General features: G+C 35.3%; 1 protein-coding gene across 1 annotated transcript; it reads left to right on the forward strand.

Annotated features, from left to right (window-relative positions):
• Nucleotides 1–70: 70 nt before the first annotated feature.
• AASDHPPT (aminoadipate-semialdehyde dehydrogenase-phosphopantetheinyl transferase) lies at nucleotides 71–21,089 on the forward strand. Its single transcript, NM_001171189.1, is given in 6 exon segments — nucleotides 71–253; nucleotides 1,828–2,053; nucleotides 13,472–13,593; nucleotides 14,215–14,376; nucleotides 17,483–17,554; nucleotides 19,660–21,089. Coding segments are annotated over 6 exon segments (930 nt in total). The 3' UTR covers nucleotides 19,825–21,089.
• Nucleotides 21,090–22,229: the final 1,140 nt, after the last annotated feature.

Genomic DNA, 22,229 nt, shown 5'->3' on the forward strand with positions numbered 1-22,229 from the left:
GAAGGGGGTGGGGCCACGTTTGCGACCGCGCCATCAGGCCCGAGGTAACGGCGAGGTCTGCTTGCAGTGTATGGTTTTCCCTGCCAAACGGTTCTGCTTGGTGCCATCCATGGAGGGCGTGCGCTGGGCCTTTTCCTGCGGCACTTGGCTGCCTAGTCGAGCCGAATGGCTGCTGGCAGTGCGATCGATTCAGCCCGAGGAGAAGGAGCGCATTGGCCAGTTCGTCTTTGCCCGGGACGCTAAGGCAGCCATGGTACTACAGGTCTTTTTTGGTATTTACAGCCTAGGAAGCAGATGTTGGGGGAGGCGGGCCGGGCTGTGGAGACCCCACACTCTCGCGCTGGCGGCGACCTTCTCGCTGTGGAGCCCGTGGCCGGTCCGGGCGACAGCAGCCGGCGCTGCGGAGTTGCGGGCGACGCACGGCCTGGTTTCCACGGCCTTTGTAACCGCCTCGGAGGCCGCGATGGCTGTAAAAATTCTTTCTTTTCCCCTGTTATTTCAAATGGAGACCCTCCTAAACTGTGAAATAAGTGTAAGGAAGGCCGACAAAATTGTGTTTTTCTGTAATGAATGTTTTTATGTCTTTATCTTTAAATGTTATTTTTTTTCTTTGCGTGGGTTCATAACCCATGCTTATTCTGCCTGTTAAATATCCCACCATTCTCCGAGGACTCCCTGCACGTGGTAGGCCCTAGAAATTATTGACAGTATGATATAGTTCGTAGCCCTGCGCTTCACGGGATTGAAGCCAATGAACCTGAAGCCGGAGAGGATACCTTCCTCACTAGATGCCATGGGAAACAGTATTTTACGTAGATTTATTTTAGCTATTATTTTGAAGCAACAAATGGAAAACGGGATTTCCAAACAAATAATCTCTACAATATGGTGCAATTTGAAACAACCGTGAATTACCATCATTTAAAAGACAGTCCTTTCTTAAAAATGTCCCATATTGAAACACCTTTCTGTTTGAAATGTTGACTAGTTGATAATTATAAGGCACATTGGTGAAAATTTTTTACACTTATAATTTGTAAGGAATTGTGAAATGAACTACTTTTAAAAGCCTGCAGTTTTTAAAAGTCAGTGTTAGAATTGAAGAAGAAAAAAACCTGAAAGATATTTTTAAAAATACATACTTTGTCATCTTATATTCTTGCTTTTTTTGTGTGTGTGTGTTTAGTAATTATTTAAAAAATAATATTTGGAGGTGGGAGAGAGCAGAACAAGATAGGTCATGCCTTGCTAATCGTTGAAGCTGGGTGATCAATATATGGGATCTGGAAATACATATGCGCAGATGTAGATACAGGACGGCTGTCACTGCAGAGTTGTTTATGACAGCAAGTCTAGAGCGAGCCTAAAATGTCCAATAAAGGGGAAATAATATTATGAAATATGCTACAGTTAAAACTGCATGGACCAGACGGATGTGTACAGACATAAAATAATTCCCAATACTTATAAATTTAAAAGCTTATATGTGGCAGAATACTACATAAGTATAATCTCATGTTTGTGTTTATATGTAGAGTTAGCAAAAACATGTAAATGCACATATATTTAAATCCAGAAGAGACTGACAGGATGCCAGCTGTTAACTTTGGTCGCTAGCAAAGGAGAGGGAATTGTTAAGGCGGGCTTTAACTTGTTATCTACTTAAGCATTGGTTAAGTTTAAATTAACGTGTGTTTAATCCTTAAGTATTTTGAAAAGTTTTAAAAATGAAAATTTTAGAAACCAAAAAAAAAATACTTTTACACGTAGTGTGGTTGTATCTTTGGCAGACATCAGTACATACCAAATGTTTTATGTACTTAACAGGCTGGTCGTCTGATGATAAGGAAATTGGTTGCAGAGAAATTGAATATCCCTTGGAATCACATTCGTTTGCAAAGAACTGCAAAAGGAAAGCCAGTTCTTGCAAAGGACTCATCGAATCCTTACCCGAATTTCAACTTTAACATCTCTCATCAAGGGGACTATGCGGTGCTTGCTGCTGAGCCTGAGCTGCAAGTTGGGATTGATATAATGAAGACTAGTTTTCCAGGTAACATTTCATTTTTGTAGTACAGCAGTTAAATGTCTTGATGCCTCAGTTCTTACCTATTGAGTAATCTCAGGCCAGGAAATGTATTAGAGATATTTAAGTTTAGAGAAAATGTGCTTAGTACACAAAGGTAATGGAGAGCATAAATCTGAAAAGGGTATATTTCCATGACTATTTACAGACTTACAAATAAATAATAGATTATCCATTACTGGTGATCCATATAATACTTTGCCTAGAGGTAAAGTGAAATTCTTTTTGAATTTTACTTCAACTTATTTCACTTAAACATTAACCACAATTTTTCAGTCAAATTGTTAGTTTGTTTTTTAAAAAAGAATTTCAATCGTAAAGTGCATTGTAGTCCTTATGTAGAGATAACATATGCAGTTGACCCGTGAACAACACAAGTTTGAACTGCATGGGTCTACTCCTGGGAATATTTTTCAGTAGTTGGCCCTCTGTACCCGCAGATTCTGCATCCACAAACAAATGCATGTCAAGATTCAGTATTTGCGGAATATGAAACCTGAGGATATAGAGGGCTGACTTCATATATGCGGATTCCACAGGGCCGCATGCGCAGATTTTGGTATCTGAGGAGGGTCCTGGAACCCATCCCCAGTGGATACCAACGGGCGACTCTTTGTTCTGTATCTAAATACAGCTCTTTTTAGCCCATTTATGCAAGTAAAAATGAGGAGCAAACATTATTAAAATAGTTAAGTTGCTTATATATTGCCTTAGAAATTTGTTACTGGTGGCTTTAAGGACCACTAACATTTGTGGTGAGGTTGAATGTACACCCAGGCAATTTAATACATACTAAATACAGGTTCTCTTAATTATTGTATACTTGTCGTCATCACATTTAATGAACACTTAACCATGTGCCGTGGCATTTTACATAGAGCTTTAGATATATTCTGTGATTTAATTCTCTCAACTGCCCTATGATGCATATACTGCTATTTTTACAGAAGATAAGTAACAGGCTAAGAAGAAACCTTTTAATAAAAGAAGCCACATCTTCCTAATTTCATAGTAAAACTGTCTAATCTCCATACTGCCTGCACCATATGTGGTTTGAATATGTGGCTCTCTCAGTCTGTAAGGCTTGTATTAATCTTCTCTCACTCCCATTTCTGCATAGATAACTCCTATTTGCTTGTTAGATTTCACCTTAACTTTACTTTAGGGAAGCTTTGTGAGCCTTCAATCTAAGCTAGGTTCTTTTGTTGTAGGCTCTCATAAAATGTATTTTCCTTATTCCAGTAATGTGTCTCAGTTGGTTATTCATCAGGATGGTTGATTATCTTTTCCTGGTACTTAAAAGCTGTGTGAGAGCAAGAACCATGTTAGCTACATCAGAGTTTAATCACTATCACATCTCTTAGTACCTTGCCTAGTATATAATAGTAAAATATTTGTCAAATGAATGAAAAAACACTGTGCTGTTGTAGGCTTCAGTGTAGCTATGAATCTCTTCTCCCTTTTGCTTTTATTGTCCTTACCTTGCATTTTCCTACTAGCTACTCTTTCTCTTACGTACTCATAAACCTTTCCAGTATAACTCTATTCTCAGGTTTGCTCAGAACAAGGCCCTACTAGTGATTTTGGAAACCTTGTGACAGATTGTTGATCTGATTCCCTGGATAAGGTTCAAGGAATTTTGTTTAACCTCCTGAAATTGTTGGCTACATTTTGTATGATGTGTACATGTGCATTTTTCTTAGGAAAGGATCTGGTATTCAACAGGGGTATAGGTGGCTTACTCTAAAACAATTGCTGCCGTAGAAGATTCTTAGCATGGGAATTAGCCCATATATTCTTATAGCTTTCTACTGTCATTATAGGAACTTTTTCTGAAATCAGAAATGGAAAGACCATTGTTTTTTACAATGCAGTCAGCACAACTACACGGTAAATAAATTGGCCCAGTGGGTTGGTATCTGCTTGGAAATGATACCTCTGAGAAACAGATTTTATTACCAGTTAACTTGATGGGCAGTGTTGGCTATGGTCAGTGCTGGATAAACAAGTAATTAATAACAGAAGCTTTTAATAAATGATGGAAAGACAGTTGAGCAAAAATTTCAGATTTAGTTTTCCTGTTAATTATGTTTTATTAGACCTCCCTCTCAGTTGATCTTATTTGACTAATCACAATATCTAGGCCTTTTCTTTTTCTTTATTTTGTTGTGAAAAAGCTATTGCTATCTCCAGTAATACAGAAAAGAAGAGAGATTTTCCAGTTGTCACTAGTATTTTACCATGCCACTGATTTCTGAAGCATGAATGGACACAGCATGATTTCTTAATGAGGATGGGAAGTAGACACTGATTTGCTTCATTGAAGATTCTTTGAATTGCTATACTTATTGTAGTAAGTGAGGAGATTGAGCAAGGGATTTTTCCTAAGAGTCTTGCTAAATGATGGTAGTCAAAACTTAGGATAGCAGCAAGGAAAGTACTGTGTTTCGTACTAAGCATCATTACTAGATTATCAACTCTAAAGACAGAGTTGGCTTTGGAGGTTATCATTAGTGCATTGAAAGAGTCAATTCCATTACTCCGTCTTGTTCTGTAGGTAAGAATCCTGTAGGAACTTAGAGAATCTTTTTCTTTCATGGTGCATTAACCATTTCTACTGAGTGCAGCTCATTTCCCTCCCTCTACCTGTTCTCCCACTGTTGGCTGCGGCCACGCAGAAGAGAACATATCTAGTATATAGCCTACTGTAAATGCCAGGGCGGTACATTCTTGCTCTTAGGAAGAATAGTGTTTTCCTGGTCTTCGTCTTAATTTAAATGAAGGTTTTCCCTTCGTTTTCTAATTTTTTCTACCATTAAAGGTGTTTGAAGTGCTGAGCATAAAGGGTAACTTTTGAATTGTTTAGTTTTGTGACCATGTTTACAAAGTAAGGCAAAATAAGAGAGACCAAATACATAAAAATTATGACTGAAATTTGGGAAAGGGCCAGAATTTTCCCCCTGTGGTTTTACATGTTCATCTTTACATTTTTAAAATAAACTTTGCTCAATTTTTTTTTTAAATGCACTTGGGATTTAAAACCTTTAAGTGGTTTTAGAAAGTCACACGTCACTTTGTACTCTGAATTCCTTACTGGAAAACCAAGTCTCCACCCTCAAGGAGTTTTCCCCCTTCCCAGTTACAGGTGGGTCTTTTTCCATTGTCAGTACGACTTGATTGTGTAACTAGTATTTATTGAGCAATTCCTACAAGTGTGTGACACTATGTTAGATGCCTAATAGGTATTATTTCATCTTCATAAGACTAGTGTGTAAGTACTACTGTTATTTTGTATAAAAGGTTAAGACATTTGTCCAAACTGCTCTCTACAGTATATGACCTCAGTATGAGATTTTATTGATTCCTATTAAAAGAATTTGCAGATACCAAAATTTGAAAAATTTTGTGAAACTGGGTTACATACATTTAAAGTTGTTATGGAAGAACTGATGACTAGGAATATGAAAAATATGGTAAGGATCCGGCCTTACCAGTTTCAGAAACTTGTGTTAGGCATTGTAAACTAAAAAGAGTATAGTACTAGTGAAAGAATAGACAACTAGAAGAGTTAATCTTAGAGCCCAGGATATATACATATTTCAATTCAGTGAATAAAAGATTATTTATTAAATGGTGCTGGTAGAATTGGTTAGTCATGTGGATGTAAAACATACTATATACACCAATTTGGAGGAATTAGAAGTTTAAAAGTAAAAAAAAAATTATAATTTTAGGACAAATTAGGTCAAGTTGCAATAAATCTTTTTCTGAATTCTTTTCAAACAAGACAGAGTTCAGAATTTATCAAAAAAAGAATCGATATTTAAATTTTAAAAAATTATATTCCAAAAATATAACCAAATACAAAAGATAAATAATAGAATAAGGAAAATTCTTATAACAAATTTGGTAAAGTGTCAATATCCATAATATATAAAGAGCTTCTATGAAGTGATTAGAAAATATTAATAGGCACCTTACAGAAGAACAAATTCAAGTAGTCAGTAAGCTATTACCTTAATGATGAGTAATGCAAATTAAAGTAACAACAGGATGCCCATCAGATTTGCAGAAAATTGGAAAAAAACACTTGGAGCTTGTGAAAATGTCGGAAAAGAACAATCATATAGATGGAAGCACTAGAAATTGCTACAGGCTTTTTGGAAAATAATGTTAAAATTGAAAATACACATAGTCTTTGATTTAGCGATCTTGTTTATGGTACTGTATCCAAAATATTTATGAATAACAACAAAACCTGAAGCTACTAATAGAAATTGGTTAAATAAATTAATGGTGGATGCATTCTACAGATAATTATTAGCTGTAATAAAAGAATTAGTTAGGTCTATATGAACCTGAAGGGACTTAGAATGTATATGTATATATATATTTAATATCATAATAGAGACAGGGTTTCTCCATGTTGCCTAGGCTGGTCTTGAACTCCTGGGCTCAAGTGATCTGCCTGCCTCAGCCTCCTAAGTGTTAAGATTACAGGCGTGAGCCATTGTGCCCGGCCAATATCACATCACAGAAAAATATATGTAGCAGAATCTTTTTTTTTTTTTGAGACGGAGTCTGGCTCTGTCGCCCAGGCTGGAGTTCAGTGGCGCTCGGCTCACTGCAAGCTCTGCCTTTCGGGTTCATGCCACTCTCCTGCCTCAGCCTCCCAAGCAGCTGGGAGTACAGGTGCCCGCCACCACGCCCAGCTAATTTTTTGTATTTTCAGTAGAGACGGGGTTTCACCGTGTTAGCCAGGATGGTCTCGATCTCCTGACCTCGTGGTCCGCCTGCCTCGGCCTCCCAAAGTGCTGGGATTACAGGCGTGAGCCACCGCGCCCTGCCAGAATCTTATTTTTTTAAAACAAATATCTCTCAATCCCTTTAAAAACAAACCAGCTATGTAAAATGATTTTTTAAAACTTATAAAGTTATGAGAAAATTTCAAAAGCTAAAAGACTTAGAAGAAATGTTTTTCTCTGAGATAAAAATTCTCCGTGAACCTTTTTAATTTTAATTTTAAGAGAAAATTGTCCTTATTTCTAAATTCAAGTTAAAAACATACAACTCTGTCCCCTGCAAAACCCTTAATCCTCCTTTCTCGCAAACGTCAGTACTGAAAGAATCTGTATAGGAACCTGTAAATAGACTAGCTTTTACAGAAAATTGAATTGATGATATATAGGATAAATCTGAGAAACACTTCCAGAATGAAAGGGAATGAATAAGGAGATAAAGAGGACTGAACATAGAGATTTGGTTTATAAAAATATATATTATTGAAGAAGATGACAGATTAAATGGATAAGAAACAAACAAGATTTGGGATTAGACAGATTTAATTCCAGTTTAAAAAAGAATAAAAAATTCTGGAGACAGGTAGTAGTGATGATTGTACGACAGTATGAATGTACTGTATACTACTGGACTGTATACTTAAAAATGGGTGAAATTATATATATTGTACTACAGTAGAGAAGAAATCATACATAGAATATCAGAATTAAATTTTCTGGAAAATGCTACAGTCCTGCTAGTATCCAAATAATAAAAAAATTTATCTTGAAACTAGAGTCCGTTTAGTCTTAGACTTCTTTTCTATCATAGTAATAGGACCATAGCATGTTATTTTAAAATTTTGATCAGGATATCAAAATCAGCTAGGGTAGTCATTAAAAATACAGATTCCTTGAAATCACTGCAGACCTGTGGGAGCCAGAATTTCTGAGAGTACAATAGGGTTTCTATTTTTTTTTTTTGAGACGGAGTTTCACTCTTTGTTATCCGGGCTGGAGTGCAGTGGTGCAATCTCGGCTCACCACAACCTCCGCCTCCTGGGTTCGAGTGATTCTCTTGCCTCAGCTTCCCGAGTAGCTGGGATTATAGGCACCTGCCACCATGCCTGGCTAATTTTTGTATTTTTAGTAGAGACAAGGTTTCAGCACGTTGTCCAGGCTAGTCTTGAACTCCTGACCTCAGGTGATCTGCCCACTTCAGCCTCCCAAAGTGCTGGGATTACAGGCGTGAGCCATCGTGGCCGGCCGGGTTTCTATATTTAAACAATATTCCCAGTTGATTGTTAGGCATGTTAATGTTTGGGAAACTCTGTATTGGATGTAATTTACAGAACTAACAAAAAGAAAAATTATAGCCCATTTACCATTTTTTATGAGTGATATCAGAAAGTCTTTGCCACAACTCTAACAAAATTAAAGTTTTATTAACACTTACTAGAACACAGTGTAATTGTATATTTGAGCAAACTTCTGAAAAGATGGCTTTTGAAGCTTAAAATGATAAAAGGAAACCACAAAGTCAACAGATATGATTTCATATTAAATCATCTTTCACAAACCAGAGAATATATTTGTGGCAAATTTGACAGACAAAGGTTAATGTTGTTAAGATGTGAAATGCCCCTCTAAACATCAACGGGAAAACCACTTAAGTCCTACTTGATGAATATAGGAAGGACTTCATAAAAACAGTTGACTAAAGAAGATACACATTTAACAATGACTTTCACAGCAGCCTCAGAGCTAATATTTATTAGGTATTTGATAGTTCCAGGCGTTTTACATGTTTATTCTTAATCTGCCCAATTCTTTGTCCCTATTTTACAATTTGAGAAACAGCCATAGAGATGTTAAGTAAATGTTAAATAAATAACCTACAGGTTGAGTATATCCATAGTGGGAAATCCACAGTGCTCCCCTGAGTTTTTCCTTTGAGTATAATTTTGATGCTCAAAAAGCTTTGAGTTTTATAGCATTTTGGATTTCAGATTTTCAGATTAGGGATACTCAATCTGTAGCTAAGAAGTGATGAACCAGCATGTGAAAATTTTACTCCAGGGACATAAAATTAAAGCTCCTAAGGGTACGTGAATGTGTGTGCTTATGTATAATTTAAATTGTATCTATGTGTATATTAGTTTCTTCAGGCTGCCTAACAAAGTACCTCAAACATGGTGTCTTCAAGTGACAGAAGGCTCTTTAAGTTCTGGAAGGCCGGAAGTTAAGGTGTCAGCAGGGTCGTGGTCTCTCTAAAGGTTCCAAGAAAGAATCTTTCCTTGCTTCTTCCTAGTTTCTGCTCATTCCTAGCAGTCCGTGGCTTGCAGTTACATCACTCCAATTTTTGCCTTCACCTTCAAATGACTTATTCTGTCTCCTCTCTGTGTCTGTCTCTTTTTGTGAGGACACCAGGCATTGGATTCAGGGCTCACTTTAATTAGGTATGACCTGATCTTAACTTGATTACATCTATAAAGACTCTATTTCCAAATAAGGTCACATTCTAAGGTTCTGGGTGGACATGAATTTCAGGAGACACCCTTCAACCCAGTAGAATCCATTCTCTGGCCCCCTGCAAAATTTATATCCATCTAACATACAAAGTAAATTCACCCCATCCCAGCATCAGCAATTCTCAGCCCATTCCAGCATTAGCTCTAAATTTCATGTAAGTGTTAATATCATCAACCCAAAAAGTGGCAAAGTCTCATTATCTCAGTCATCTAAATCAGCTATGTGTGAAACTGGAGTATGATCCTTCTTGGGGCAAAATTCCTCTCCATGGGTGGACTTGTGAAAGCGGAAAACAAGTCTTCTAAAATACAATGGTAGGAGAGGCATAGGATAGACATTCCCATTCCAAAAAGAAGTTTGAAGTAAAAAGGATCATGGTTCTCAAACATGTTCCAAACCCAGCAGAGTAAATTCATTAGGTTTCAAAGCCCAAAAATAAAAGGCTTCTTGCTCTGTCCTGTTGGTCGTCGTCTTCATCCTCTGGAGTTCTTCCTAAAAGGATAACATTCACAGCCCAGTAGTTCTAGCTCTATCAGCCTGTTTCTTGCCTCTGTGTGTTAATACCTATATGTGTTGGTAAACAGTGTAAGAGCAACTGAAGTTTAGGACTGCCTAAATGGTGAGTCTCAAACCTGGATTGTCGTATTTCAGTCTAGTGCTTTTTCTGCTGTACTTTACGAATTGAGGGCTTAAATATAAGTACATCCTTTGATAGTAACATGCAAGAGGCTTTGTGCATGTAGTTTGTGAAACCTATATTGGCAGCTCAGATATTTTTGTGTTATTCTAGGTTTGTGTCTGGATAAGTTCCTGGACAAATGAGCTGATAAGTCAAGCATTACAGCGTATACATACTAACTCATATCTTAGAAGACTGTCACTTCTCATAGAAACAAAATTATATATAATTCTATTATATACAGTTCAGTACTTAGAAAGTGAAACTATTGGAATTTATAATATGATTTGTTATCTGAGGCTAAATTTTGGTACTTTGAAGCAAGCACATAGTTGGGCATTGCTTAACTCCCTTCCACGTGCCTCAAAAATGGCCAGCCCATTTACCTAAAGGCTGAAGTACTGTTATATATACATATTTATGTATACATATTGGCAACCTTGTTTTGGAGAGGGATTAATGTGGGTAGGCCCTGAGGTTCTGGTACTACTAGAATTTTTTTTCATAGGCCAGCGATAGTTGCTCAAGGCATTAGATCTAAATGATTTTGTTGTATGTTACTACTGTGTTTAAAATAAAACATTAGTTTCTGTGTGGTCTTAATTAGTTAATCGTTGCACAATACAATATCTAACACTGCTCTCCTTAATGGTCAAACTATAAGATGGAGGATCAGGTTTTTCTCAGCTTGACTGATGATTCTCTGTGTATGTAATGGTAGTATTAGAACTTGCCAACATGTATGTCCAGTAATTGTGCTGTCTTCAAATAGCTTAAGGGACAAATTCACTGTTCTTCCTACCAATTTTTCTTTATTCCAGTTTCTGAGGTAAACTGTATTTAACACTTAACAGAGTATATGCCCACTGTATATCCACCATAATGCCACAGTGTGGCGCTGCTGTGCTTTGGCCGAATATTTACAAAATCACCTTTTCCTATTGCTGTCAAATTTTTATTTTGTGGTCTAAATAAGATGCTCTAAAGTATATGAAAATGCACTCATATCGGTATTTCTTGACTGAACATAATGAGTTATGTGATTGCTTTCTAGTGATTGTGCCAGATTGATTGCCTTTTATGTTAATCAGTTTTTTAATAGCATGCTTATTTAAATTTTTTTCCTTGATTGCCCCATCTTATTTAGTTAAAAATCAGAAGGCTTCTTGGAGGTTATAAAAATAAAATTTGAAGAAAGCAGCAAGCAAAATGACACTATAGATGACAAAATGCGTATCTTTTTAAATGCAGATTTTTTGGACATTAATCTGTTACAACTACAGTTTCACTCAAAATACATAATGCAGTCTTCCAAACCAAAGATAGTTTGTTCCTCCCATTATTGTTACATATGCAGTTTGTGCCAAAATCCATTCAACAGGAAACAGTTTATGATTTTTGTAGATATAGTGTCCCCAATGTTTAAAATTTCCAGATTTATGTTAGTTACTTCAGAAGCTTTCTGTCTTTACTTTCTTTAAGGTGTTCTTTAAGATGTTATTTATCAAGCCAGTATGTACTATTGATGCGTTGAACAAAACAGTTTTTATTGAGGGGCTTCTATTAATGTTAGTCTCAGGAAGGTGTTGAGGAGTAAACACCAAACAATCAGAGGGATCCATGGCCGCAAAAGGGGTAAGAATTTCTTGCCATTGAACTCTTAAGATCACAATTTAATATCTCAGTGCCTGAAAATGAATGAGGATCCTTATTTTGATCCATAGTACCACATATCAGCAACAAGATCAGCAGAAATACTTCCTGATGAACTAAGAGGCGACTATTTTGACTCTTGAAGCGGAGGTACTGGGAGAATCATAAATATTTCGTGAGAGAACCAATTTTTAATATATTCTACCCTTGAGATGAATGCGGGAAAGGTATTTGGTTACTGCAGGAGAAACTAAACTCTCTATGAAGATAAGGACCATGTCTGTTTTGCTCATCATGTGGTTCGTGGTACCTAGCACTTGTATGCTTTTAGTGGAATTCTAATTGTTGAATTATCATAGAGAGAATTAGTGATTAAATGCCAGTGAAGTATTAAGAAGGGGACATTCAACATCTTCAACATCTTTTTTCTCCACATATTTATTTACATAAGAAATGCCCATAGAGAGTGTTGTATCAGCTATCTCTTTAAGAATTGTGTTAATCATTTCAGAATGTCAAATTTTGGAGTTGGTTATTTTAGAAGTGAGAATTTGAGTAAGCCCATATTAACAGAATCCTCAAAGGGATTACCTTCAAAAGGTTTTCTGGAAAATAATGTAATAATGAACTAAGGATACAGGGCAGTTGAATATTTAGGAAGTAATTTACCATATAATAGTTAACATTCATGTATACACTTAGTAAATGTTTGTGGTTCACCTACCTCTGATAGGCCCATTAGGCTGTAAGTATAAAAGGCAAGAACAGTGATCAATTTGTTTTTAATATTAGTTGAATACATATTTGTGTAAATATTTATACATATTATGCATATTTATATAAAATGAATGATGGTAGAAAGTTTGTGCTTGGTGGTAAAGACACACAAACACATAATTTTAATGTTTGGGAAAATTCAATACTAGAGACCTACCATGAATTTTAACATGTATTTTACCCCTGAGTTCTGGGAATGAGATCCTTTGGGTTGTATCTTTTGTCATTTATTTTTCGAATGCTATGTAATATTTTGTTATCTATGAAATAGTGGCACTAAAGATATGTTTCAAGTTTTTTTAAATGAGCTTATTTTGCAACTGCAACCATGAAAGAATAATGAAAATCTTTTATTTGAAGAAGTCATATTAGAAAACAAGTTGGAAAACATTTAAAGAAGGTAAGTATTAATTTTTTAGCCGTGGCAATAATGTAGAATAAAAGAACAGTTTTCAGCTTTCTGCTAATTTTCCAAAACTTGTGGTAAAATAATTATTCCCTTTTTTTCTCTGTTACGTAACAAAATAAAACTTTAGAATAATATGGTTCTACTTTAGGAGTATTTTAATTGGGCTTCTGATAAATACCCTTTTATATAAGAAATTTCCTGTTATTTAAGATTTATAACAGCTTTGGCTGCCAAATTGTATCAAAACTTTTTGGGGCATATATTGATGCAACCATATGGTTTTCCTGCTTAAGTAATAATTTATAGAATATCACCAATTCCTGTTAAACTACTCATATTTCTGGGCTAACTACTGCTTGTCATAGTGTGTTTACTGTTTTAATTTTCAAGTTGTTTTGACTTGCTGAGATTTTGTTTAGGATTATTTTAAATGTATTCAAAAGAATGGTTGCCCTTTAGATCTTTGGGGGGTGCTGTCTTGAACAGTTTTAGTAATAGAGCAACTTTTTATTTTTTAATAGAACTGCTATTTAATTTCTTATTTCCTTAACTGACAGGTCGTGGTTCAATTCCAGAATTCTTTCATATTATGAAACGAAAGTTTACCAACAAAGAATGGGAAACAATCAGAAGCTTTAAGGATGAATGGACTCAGCTGGATATGTTTTATAGGAATTGGGTATAATTCTTTCTAATTTTTAAAGCAAAAGTCTATAATGATTCCATTATCTTCATTTAAAATCAGAGTCCTTGGTTACCCAGTAGTGTCGAAACAGTAGATTGCTTGAGAATGTTATGGTTTTTATGCATATATTACATTATAATGACATTTCATTTTAAGAAAATTTAACCTATGTGTAATGCTCAGTTAGAAAGTACCTAAAGCTAAAACAAAACATTATGATTTATAAATAATGTTTTCTGTCATAAAGGAACTAATACACATGAAGTCTTATGTAACAAACACTGATATATATACTACTACATGCCAGAAGACATTACTTCAAGCTCTTTATAAGTTAGTTAGTTTAATATACATAACATCCCTATGAGGAAGGTATTGTTATCATGATCGCAGGTTACGTACAAGGGGATACAGGCACAGAGAGCTTAAATGATTTGCCCTAAGATCATGTGGATGGTTTGTTTTCATGCTGTAAGGGTTTTTTTTAAAAAAAGCTTAGAGCCATATAGCTGTAATGTAGCATAGCATTGAAACTCCCTATTTGTTGGGCCTGTAGATTCTATGAAAAATTTTTGTACACTGAATTCTAAGAGAAAATGTCTTTCTGTATCTTAGGCACTTAAAGAAAGCTTCATAAAAGCCATTGGTGTTGGACTAGGATTTGAATTGCAGCGGCTTGAATTTGATCTATCTCCATTAAACTTGGATATAGGCCAAGTTTATAAAGAAACACGTTTGTTCCTGGATGGAGAGGAAGAAAAAGAATGGGCATTTGAGGTAAGAAATTTATTAGAATTGTTATAACTAAGAATTTCTATTTTTTATGCGTGTATGTATGATTGATTTGGGTAGGCTAGTCACTGAATGTGGACGCAACTGAATCCAGTCCTGCTGCTCTGAAAGTGAAATCAGGGCTACTATGAGAGCATGTAACATTTATGCTAATACTTGAAAGATGTTGAAAGATGAGTCGTTGTGAGTTCAGAATGGAAAAAGAAAAGAGGCTCTGAAAAGGAGCTTTGCATGTATGAACAGCCAAAAGCAGCCACTTTGGCTGGGCCATAATGAGGGTATTTAAGAGAGATTCCAGATCAGGCTGGTAGATCCTGCAAGGTATTGATCAAGTTAAGTATTTTGGTCTCTTACTGAATTTTGTTTCTGTCACTAGCAGTTCCTGGTTGCTAGTGAGAGAAGCCAACACACACTAATTTAAGCCAAAAAACCCCCCAAAACAGTATTATAGGTTACTAGAGTTGTTCAGCAGCTGTCCCCAGTATTAGCTAGAATTAGGGGACGAAATATTCAGAGCTCTTTTTGTCTCCTACTTTTGCCTTTCTCTACATTTTGGCTTCAGTTTTCTCCCACCCATGTTTCTCATTCTATACACCAGCTTTCTCAGCCTCTCTGGTCTACATGACAGAAAACATGACTCTTGCATGTAACATACTGTTGTTGCATGTAACAATTTACGGTTTACAACAATTTACAGTTTAAAACCCCAAACAAACTGGTAAACTCACTTTCTGTTCCAAGTCCAAAAATCCTAGAGAAGGGACTCCCTGACCTAGCTTGGGCTAGTTGTTTATTTCCAGACCGGTCATTATACTGTGATTGGTCCTGCTTGTGTCCAGCAAATGGGCTGTAGAGCAGTTCTCTGACTTAGAAGATAATCTGTTGTGATGCAGAATACTAGAAAATAAATGAGATGTTAAGTTTGAGATACCAAACATCTAAGTGAAGATGTCAGATAGGTGAATGGAATGGAGGGCTGGGCTAGAGGAAAAATATTATAATGGTTATAAGTATAACCATTATGTCAATGGTAGTTGAAACCATGGATTTGAAGTTGGAACTATGAGATTACCTAAGGAGCAACTATATATTGAATCTGTGAAGAGAGAAGTGCAAATTGAAGCCACAAGAAGTTAGAAGTATGGCCGAGAATAGAGCCCTGAGAATATAGATGGTCCCCAATTTATGATGGTTCAACTTTTTTTGACTTTATGACAGTATGAAAGTGATAATGCATTCAGTAGAATTCATATTTGCAGAACCCACACAACCGTTCCTTTTCTCATTTTCAGTACAGTATTCAATAAATTACATGAGATATTCAACATTTTATTATAAATGAGGCTTTGTGTTAGATGATTTCGCCCACTGTAGGCTGATGTAAGTATTCTGAGCACATTTAAGGTAGGCTATGCTATGCTATGATGTTTGGTGGGCTAGGTGTATTAAATGCATTTTCCATGTAACCATATTTTCTTACAGTGGGTTTATTGGGATATAACATCATTGTGAGTTGAGGAGCATCTATACTAATATTCAAAGGCTGTTTTGTGGAGGAGACTGATAAAGAATGACCAAAATGGTGTAACAGAGTAGTGTTGGTATCCAAGGACAGAAAGCATTTTGAAAAAGAGAGCTGGGTCAAAAACTGCTAGGGACTAGATGTGGTGGCTCATGCTTGTCATCCCAACACTTTGGGAGGCTGAGACACTGTCTCTACAAAAAATTTAAAAAATGAAATGTTCAAAACAGTACATCCATTAGTTAACATTCTTTAGTGTCCAACTATCAATTGTTAGTGTACATACACCTCTAATTATACATTAAGCATGATTCTTATTTACTGAAATATTCTATACATGTAAGAACTATATCTTACATGCTAGATTTCTGAAAAATTATTTTGGATATTTTTAAATTTGTACATTCCGGTTACTTTTTTCTTGTTTGTTTAAAGAGAAAACAGAAAAGGGCTACATAGCAGACTTACTTTGTGATAATTTTGACATAGTAAATCTTCTGACACTTAGTCTTATATTTTTCCTCTTTAAACATATCTTAAATTTATCCTTACTGAATTTCACTTTTTGCTGATTTGGGTACCTGAAGGTATGAAGATAGGAAGAAGAAGATAAAAAATGAAAGCTCCCTAAGTACTATTTCTAATTCTAGTTTCTTCTGACGTTTTATGGAAGAATGCTTTAGTAAAGTGGTTTTTCAGTGAAAAGTTTGTTCAGCTTTTAAGTGTTCATAATTTTTTCTGGTGACTGTCTCAATATATATTACATTTTAAAGCCTCCTTCCCCTTTGTCTCATATGTAGGGGAAAATAGAAAATTGCATATTGGTTATGTTTTATCTATAAATTTCCACCATGATTTTTCATACATGATAGTATGTAGTTAACTAAATGCTTACATACCAATGTTGCAACCTGATTTTTTTTTTTTTAACCTTGTACTTTATTATACATAGTAGCATCACCAGGGAAGGACAGATAGCTATCAAGTACCTCTAGATAGGGCACATCACCTATGTAGTATTCTGGTTGAGAATGCATAACCTAAATCCACTCATTAAGAAACATCAAACAAGCCCCAAATGAGCAAAATTTTATTAAGAAAAAGCAGATATGGGGGAATTTGTACTTTAAAATGTTAATGTCATAAAAAACGAAAGGCTGACAAGACGTGACAACTGAATGCGATACTTGTCCCTACTTGCCCATTACTGGGCTCCTGTTCTGAAGGAGGGATATGCCACAAAGGACATTTTTGGATTAATTCACAGAATTTGGAATATAGCTAATAAAGTATAGTTTCAATGTTAAACTTACTGAAGTTATTAACTGATGTGGTTATGTAAGAGAATGTGCCTACTAGGAAATACATGTTGAAGTATTTAAGAGTAAAGGCCCGCATGTATGTAACTTCTAAAGTGGTTTAGCGGAGATGGGGAAATATATATATGCATGTGTGTGAGCGTACATATATATAGAGAGAGAGAGAGAATGAGATTTAGAAAATGTAAATAAAACTACATCTAGGTTTGCATATTTTATAATCTATATTTATTTACCTTTTATCTTTCAGGAAAGCAAAATAGATGAGCACCATTTTGTTGCAGTAGCTCTTAGGAAACCCGATGGATCTAGACATCAGGATGTAAGATTTTCGGATTTCTCTTTTTCTTAAATAGCATGAATCAATGTTAAGTTTGCTCTTTATTGATGGAAATCGTCATTTGCCTTATATCAGTTTAGAGAGTTTTGAGATTATAGATATAGTAATACTTTTTATTAGCAAATATTAAGATCACTAGGGATTTTGTAGAAACATTTTTAAAAAGCATTTGGGCGCAGTGGCTGACACCTGTAATCCCAGCACCTTGAGAGGCTGAGGCAGGTGGATCACCTGAGGTCAGGCGTTCCAGACCAGCCTGACCAACATGGAGAAACCCCATCTCTACTAAAAATACAAAATTAGCCAGGCATGGTGGCGGGTACCTGTAATCCCAGCTACTCAGGAGGCTGAGGCGGGAGAATCGCTTGAACCTGGGAGACAGAGGTTGCGGTGCACTGAGATTGCACCATTGCACTCCAGCCTGGGAAACAAGCGAAACTCTGTCTCAAAAAAAAAATAAAAATGTTACCCACTTCTTCACATTCATATATGCTGAAGCATTACAACAACAAACGTAATAAAAAATGTGGTAATACTGTCATACTACTCATATTTCCAATAGACATTCAAGATTATCTTAGTCATCTTAATGGTGGTTTATTTCTTGGTGAATTGGGGTTGTGTTGAATGTAAGAGTACCATGTTGAAGGTTGATGCATAATGGAATTACCTTGGGAATTGAATCCACTCCTCCTTTTAAAGTAATATCCTAAGTTATTCCCAAAGTTACAGTGTCAAACATATAAGAGCCCTTGTGTCATATTGTGGCATAATATCAGTTTCAGTTCTTCAGCCACAATGTTTTTATACTTTATCATCCGATTACCTGGTAAGCAAGCGGGGGAAAAACTTAGGGTCAAAGACGCTTAGTTTGCATATAATTGTGATTCTGCGGAAGTATTTATTTAAGGAAAACAGGTATGTTTTAATGAAAACTACATGCATACCATTATTTTTAGTAAATCAACATGAAAGAATGTAGCATGATCAATGTGTATGCATCGTTACTTCCACAAAAGTAGCTCAGGCAACACACCGTACCTTTGATAGATTAATCAAAGGATTAAGAATTCTCCATAGATTATCTTCCTTATAAAGGGATGGCACGTTAAAATTGACACCTGTTATCGGAAGATGTTCTAACCCAGGTTACTGGTCCTTCTGTTTTTAAATCTCAGCTTCATACTCCCTGCAAAAATACCTTTTGTTTTCGTAGAGCTTTATAATTGTTGAAACGTGCACATTCAGTACTTACTTTTTATTTCCCTGAATAGAGCCTATTTAGGCAACAGTGGCATATTGGGAAGACTAGAGTACAGTTCACAAACTTGGGTTCCAGGCCCACATCTACCATTTAACCTGTGTTTTGAGCTTGGACAAATTGTTTGAATTGTTTGCTCTTCCTGAGCCTCAGATTCCCCATCCATAAAACTGAGATAACCATATCACAACATAGCTATGAGACCAGTCATATAAAGTAAGTACTGGACCTTGTTAAAAGCGCTGTACAAAACCCAAGTACTGTTCATACTAGAATGTGCGGAATATTAAAGAGGGTCTACACTGGGTTCAGTTGTGAACAAGGACTCTATCTCAGAGAGTAAGATACAGTTTAAATTTAGTATTGAATAAATAATTTCCTAAAGAAGTATATATCTCTGTATAGTTATGGCAGTTTTATCCGACCCACCTTTTAGAGTAGTATTTCACAAAAGTTCACTTTCTCACTCACCTCTATGAAAACATCCTGACTGCTTGTTAAAATTACAGATTTTGGGATCCCTTCTAACTTATATGTACGGAATCACACTTTTTGAATGTGGGACCCAGTAAATCTACATGTTAAATGCTACAGGTTTTTGTTATATAAAAAAGTTCAAGAATCAGATTTTCTGTTTCATATTTTTTTGATTTGTTGTATTGGCAACACTAATATAAGGAATAAATACAGTGTTCTAGGAATCCTACTATGTTGTCATTTAATACTACTAAATTGTAAGTTGGTCTTACTTATTTTCGTTATTATGAAATTGATCATAAGATTAACATGCAATATAACAATAAGGTAATCTGCTTTTCCCTTTTAGGTTCCATCTCAGGATGATTCCAAACCAACCCAGAGGCAATTTACTATTCTCAACTTTAATGATTTAATATCATCTGCTGTTCCCATGACACCCGAAGATCCTTCATTTTGGGACTGTTTTTGCTTCACAGAAGAAATTCCAATACGAAATGGTACAAAGTCATGATGATTCCCTGAGGAACAAAGGGAAATGAAAACTGTTTGTAATCTTCCGTATTTGCTGAAAAATGAATGCTTGTTTAGTATCAAATTTTACTTCACAAAAGTTTTTTTTAAAGAACAGAAACTTTTCCAATTAAAAAAAAAAAGTAGACTTCCAGTTCAAGATAGCTCACTGAAATACATGTTTACCTCTTTATCTCCTAAATTGCATTGAATTGATAGGAAGGATGGTGGAATCTTAAAGTGATACATGCTAACTGTAGAAAGATAGAAAACACACATAAGCAAAAGGAAACATTGAAATGCTATCATTCAAAGATAACTACTCTTAAAACCTTGAGTATCTTTTCAGACCTTTTTCTTGGCAAATGAATCCATATTAACATATTTGATTTTTAAAAACATGGGAACATACTGTTTTGTAAATTTTTTTTAACTGCGCATCTACTGTTCATAAATATACATCTAACATAACTTTTTGTGGTTCTAACATACTCTGTTGTATAGCTAATACAAGTTAGGATGCTTTTGGCCAGAGGTAACAGTGTCCAAATGTAATTGGCCTAAGTAACCTAGGACATTGTTTAACATAACACAGGGTTCAGTGGTGTCATTAAAGACACACTTTTTTTTGCCTTGACCTCAGTTGGTTTGTTTTGCCTTAGGCTAATCCACCTCTCAATCACAAGAGCTGCTGCTATTACTTCACTTTTACATCTTCGTAAAATTGTATCTCAAAGGCAGAAAAGGCCATTCTCTCATTTGTTTTATCCATGAAGAAGACTTTTCACAAAAACCTCCGGAAGATTTCCCCTCAGTTTCCATTGACTTAGATCAGATTACAGAGAAAGGCAATGTCTGACATTTTTAGTCTGTTAGAAGTGGACTCTGTTGAAAAGAAAAGCTAAGCTAGGTGTGGAGAATGGAATTGGAAGCCCACTGCCTTCCCATAAGAAAAGTTTGCCATAATTTACTCATTTTTTTCTGTTAGACATTTTGATTATCTGCAGCTTATTACTACAAGCAGTGGCAGAGTGAATGTCCTTGTACATTTTGAGGTACATGCTTAATTATGTTCTTGAGACAGTTTCTAAAAGTGGAATGATTGATTTGACTGGTTCACAGGGCTTTAATTGTACAATTTCTCTCTCTAATTAGTACTATATGTGTGTGACCTCCCTCCCCTGCCAGAATACTCCTTGGTCAATTGTAGGTATTCTTTTTTATTTAATTGTTGCCAATATAAAAAGTGGTATGTCACTTTTAAAATTTGTATTTCTTTCATTACAAATAAGGTTGATATGTCAGTGTTGTTATTGGCTTTTCGTATTCCTCTTAACGTGAACCGTCTGTTCATTGTCTTTACCTGTTTTTGTTTTTAGCAAGTAGTACTTAATTTAAAGTGTGAACATAATATATAAGATGCCAAGACCATCATATTGATGACAAAAATATATTATGTGGTTGTAGTGCATGTCTTGGAGTTAAACTCTTAAGTATCAAGAAATAAAATAATTTCATTGTTTCTGTTACTAACATTAAAAGTGTGCAAATTGTATAAAATTAGGTACTTTGATTAGTAAAAAAAAAAGAAATTGAATGTTTTATATATTTTTTTTTATTTTATTAAGCATGCTCAGTTATGCCAAGCATAGTAAAAATAAAGGTCAAGTAGCATTTATAATAGAAGTACTGTTACCCCTAGCATGAGTGTAATGTGAAAAACTTTGTCTTGTCATTAAAATAATAAAAAAGATGAACGTTTATTATGGAATTTCTATGAGCCTGATGCTGTATTGGATTTGTATTTTTTAATTTTTAGGTTTTCTATTACTTTTAATCAAAGTTTCATGTGTATACAGCTTTAAAAAATCGAATAGATCTGTAAGATTTTTTTTTCCTAAGGAAAAAGGCCACTACTTTGACTTCTTCCATTTTCTGTCTCCAGGGCAAGCCCTTTCAACTCTTTTAGCTATTTGTTTTTTGTTGTTGTTGTTATTTATTACCATATCTCCAAATGACAGGCTTATATTGCTTTTACTTGATTTTTAAATTTTAGGCATTGTTTCTTTGATTCTCAAAGCGTCCCTCTTCTGCTTCCCAGCATTGCATATTCCCTTCTTATCCCCTTTTCTTCTCCCAGCATAATTATATCATAATTCAGTATTTACATTGTTGACTGTGATTACACTAAGAATATGTGTACATTATTGAGATTATGTAACTGCTGTGTACAGCTGATTGATGTATTATCCTTACCATATACTAATTTTTATTTCCTTTAGTTAATTGACTTTGCATAGATTTCTACCACATGTTTGAATGTCTTCTCTAACGTTCAGACATAACGATTATTCCATCAGTTTCATTCGTCTTTTAAAAAATCACTCCTAGAGCAATCTGCTTTGT

Source organism: Macaca mulatta, chromosome 14, assembly GCF_049350105.2.
Source record: "Macaca mulatta isolate MMU2019108-1 chromosome 14, T2T-MMU8v2.0, whole genome shotgun sequence".
Classification (NCBI taxonomy): Eukaryota; Metazoa; Chordata; class Mammalia; order Primates; family Cercopithecidae; genus Macaca; species Macaca mulatta.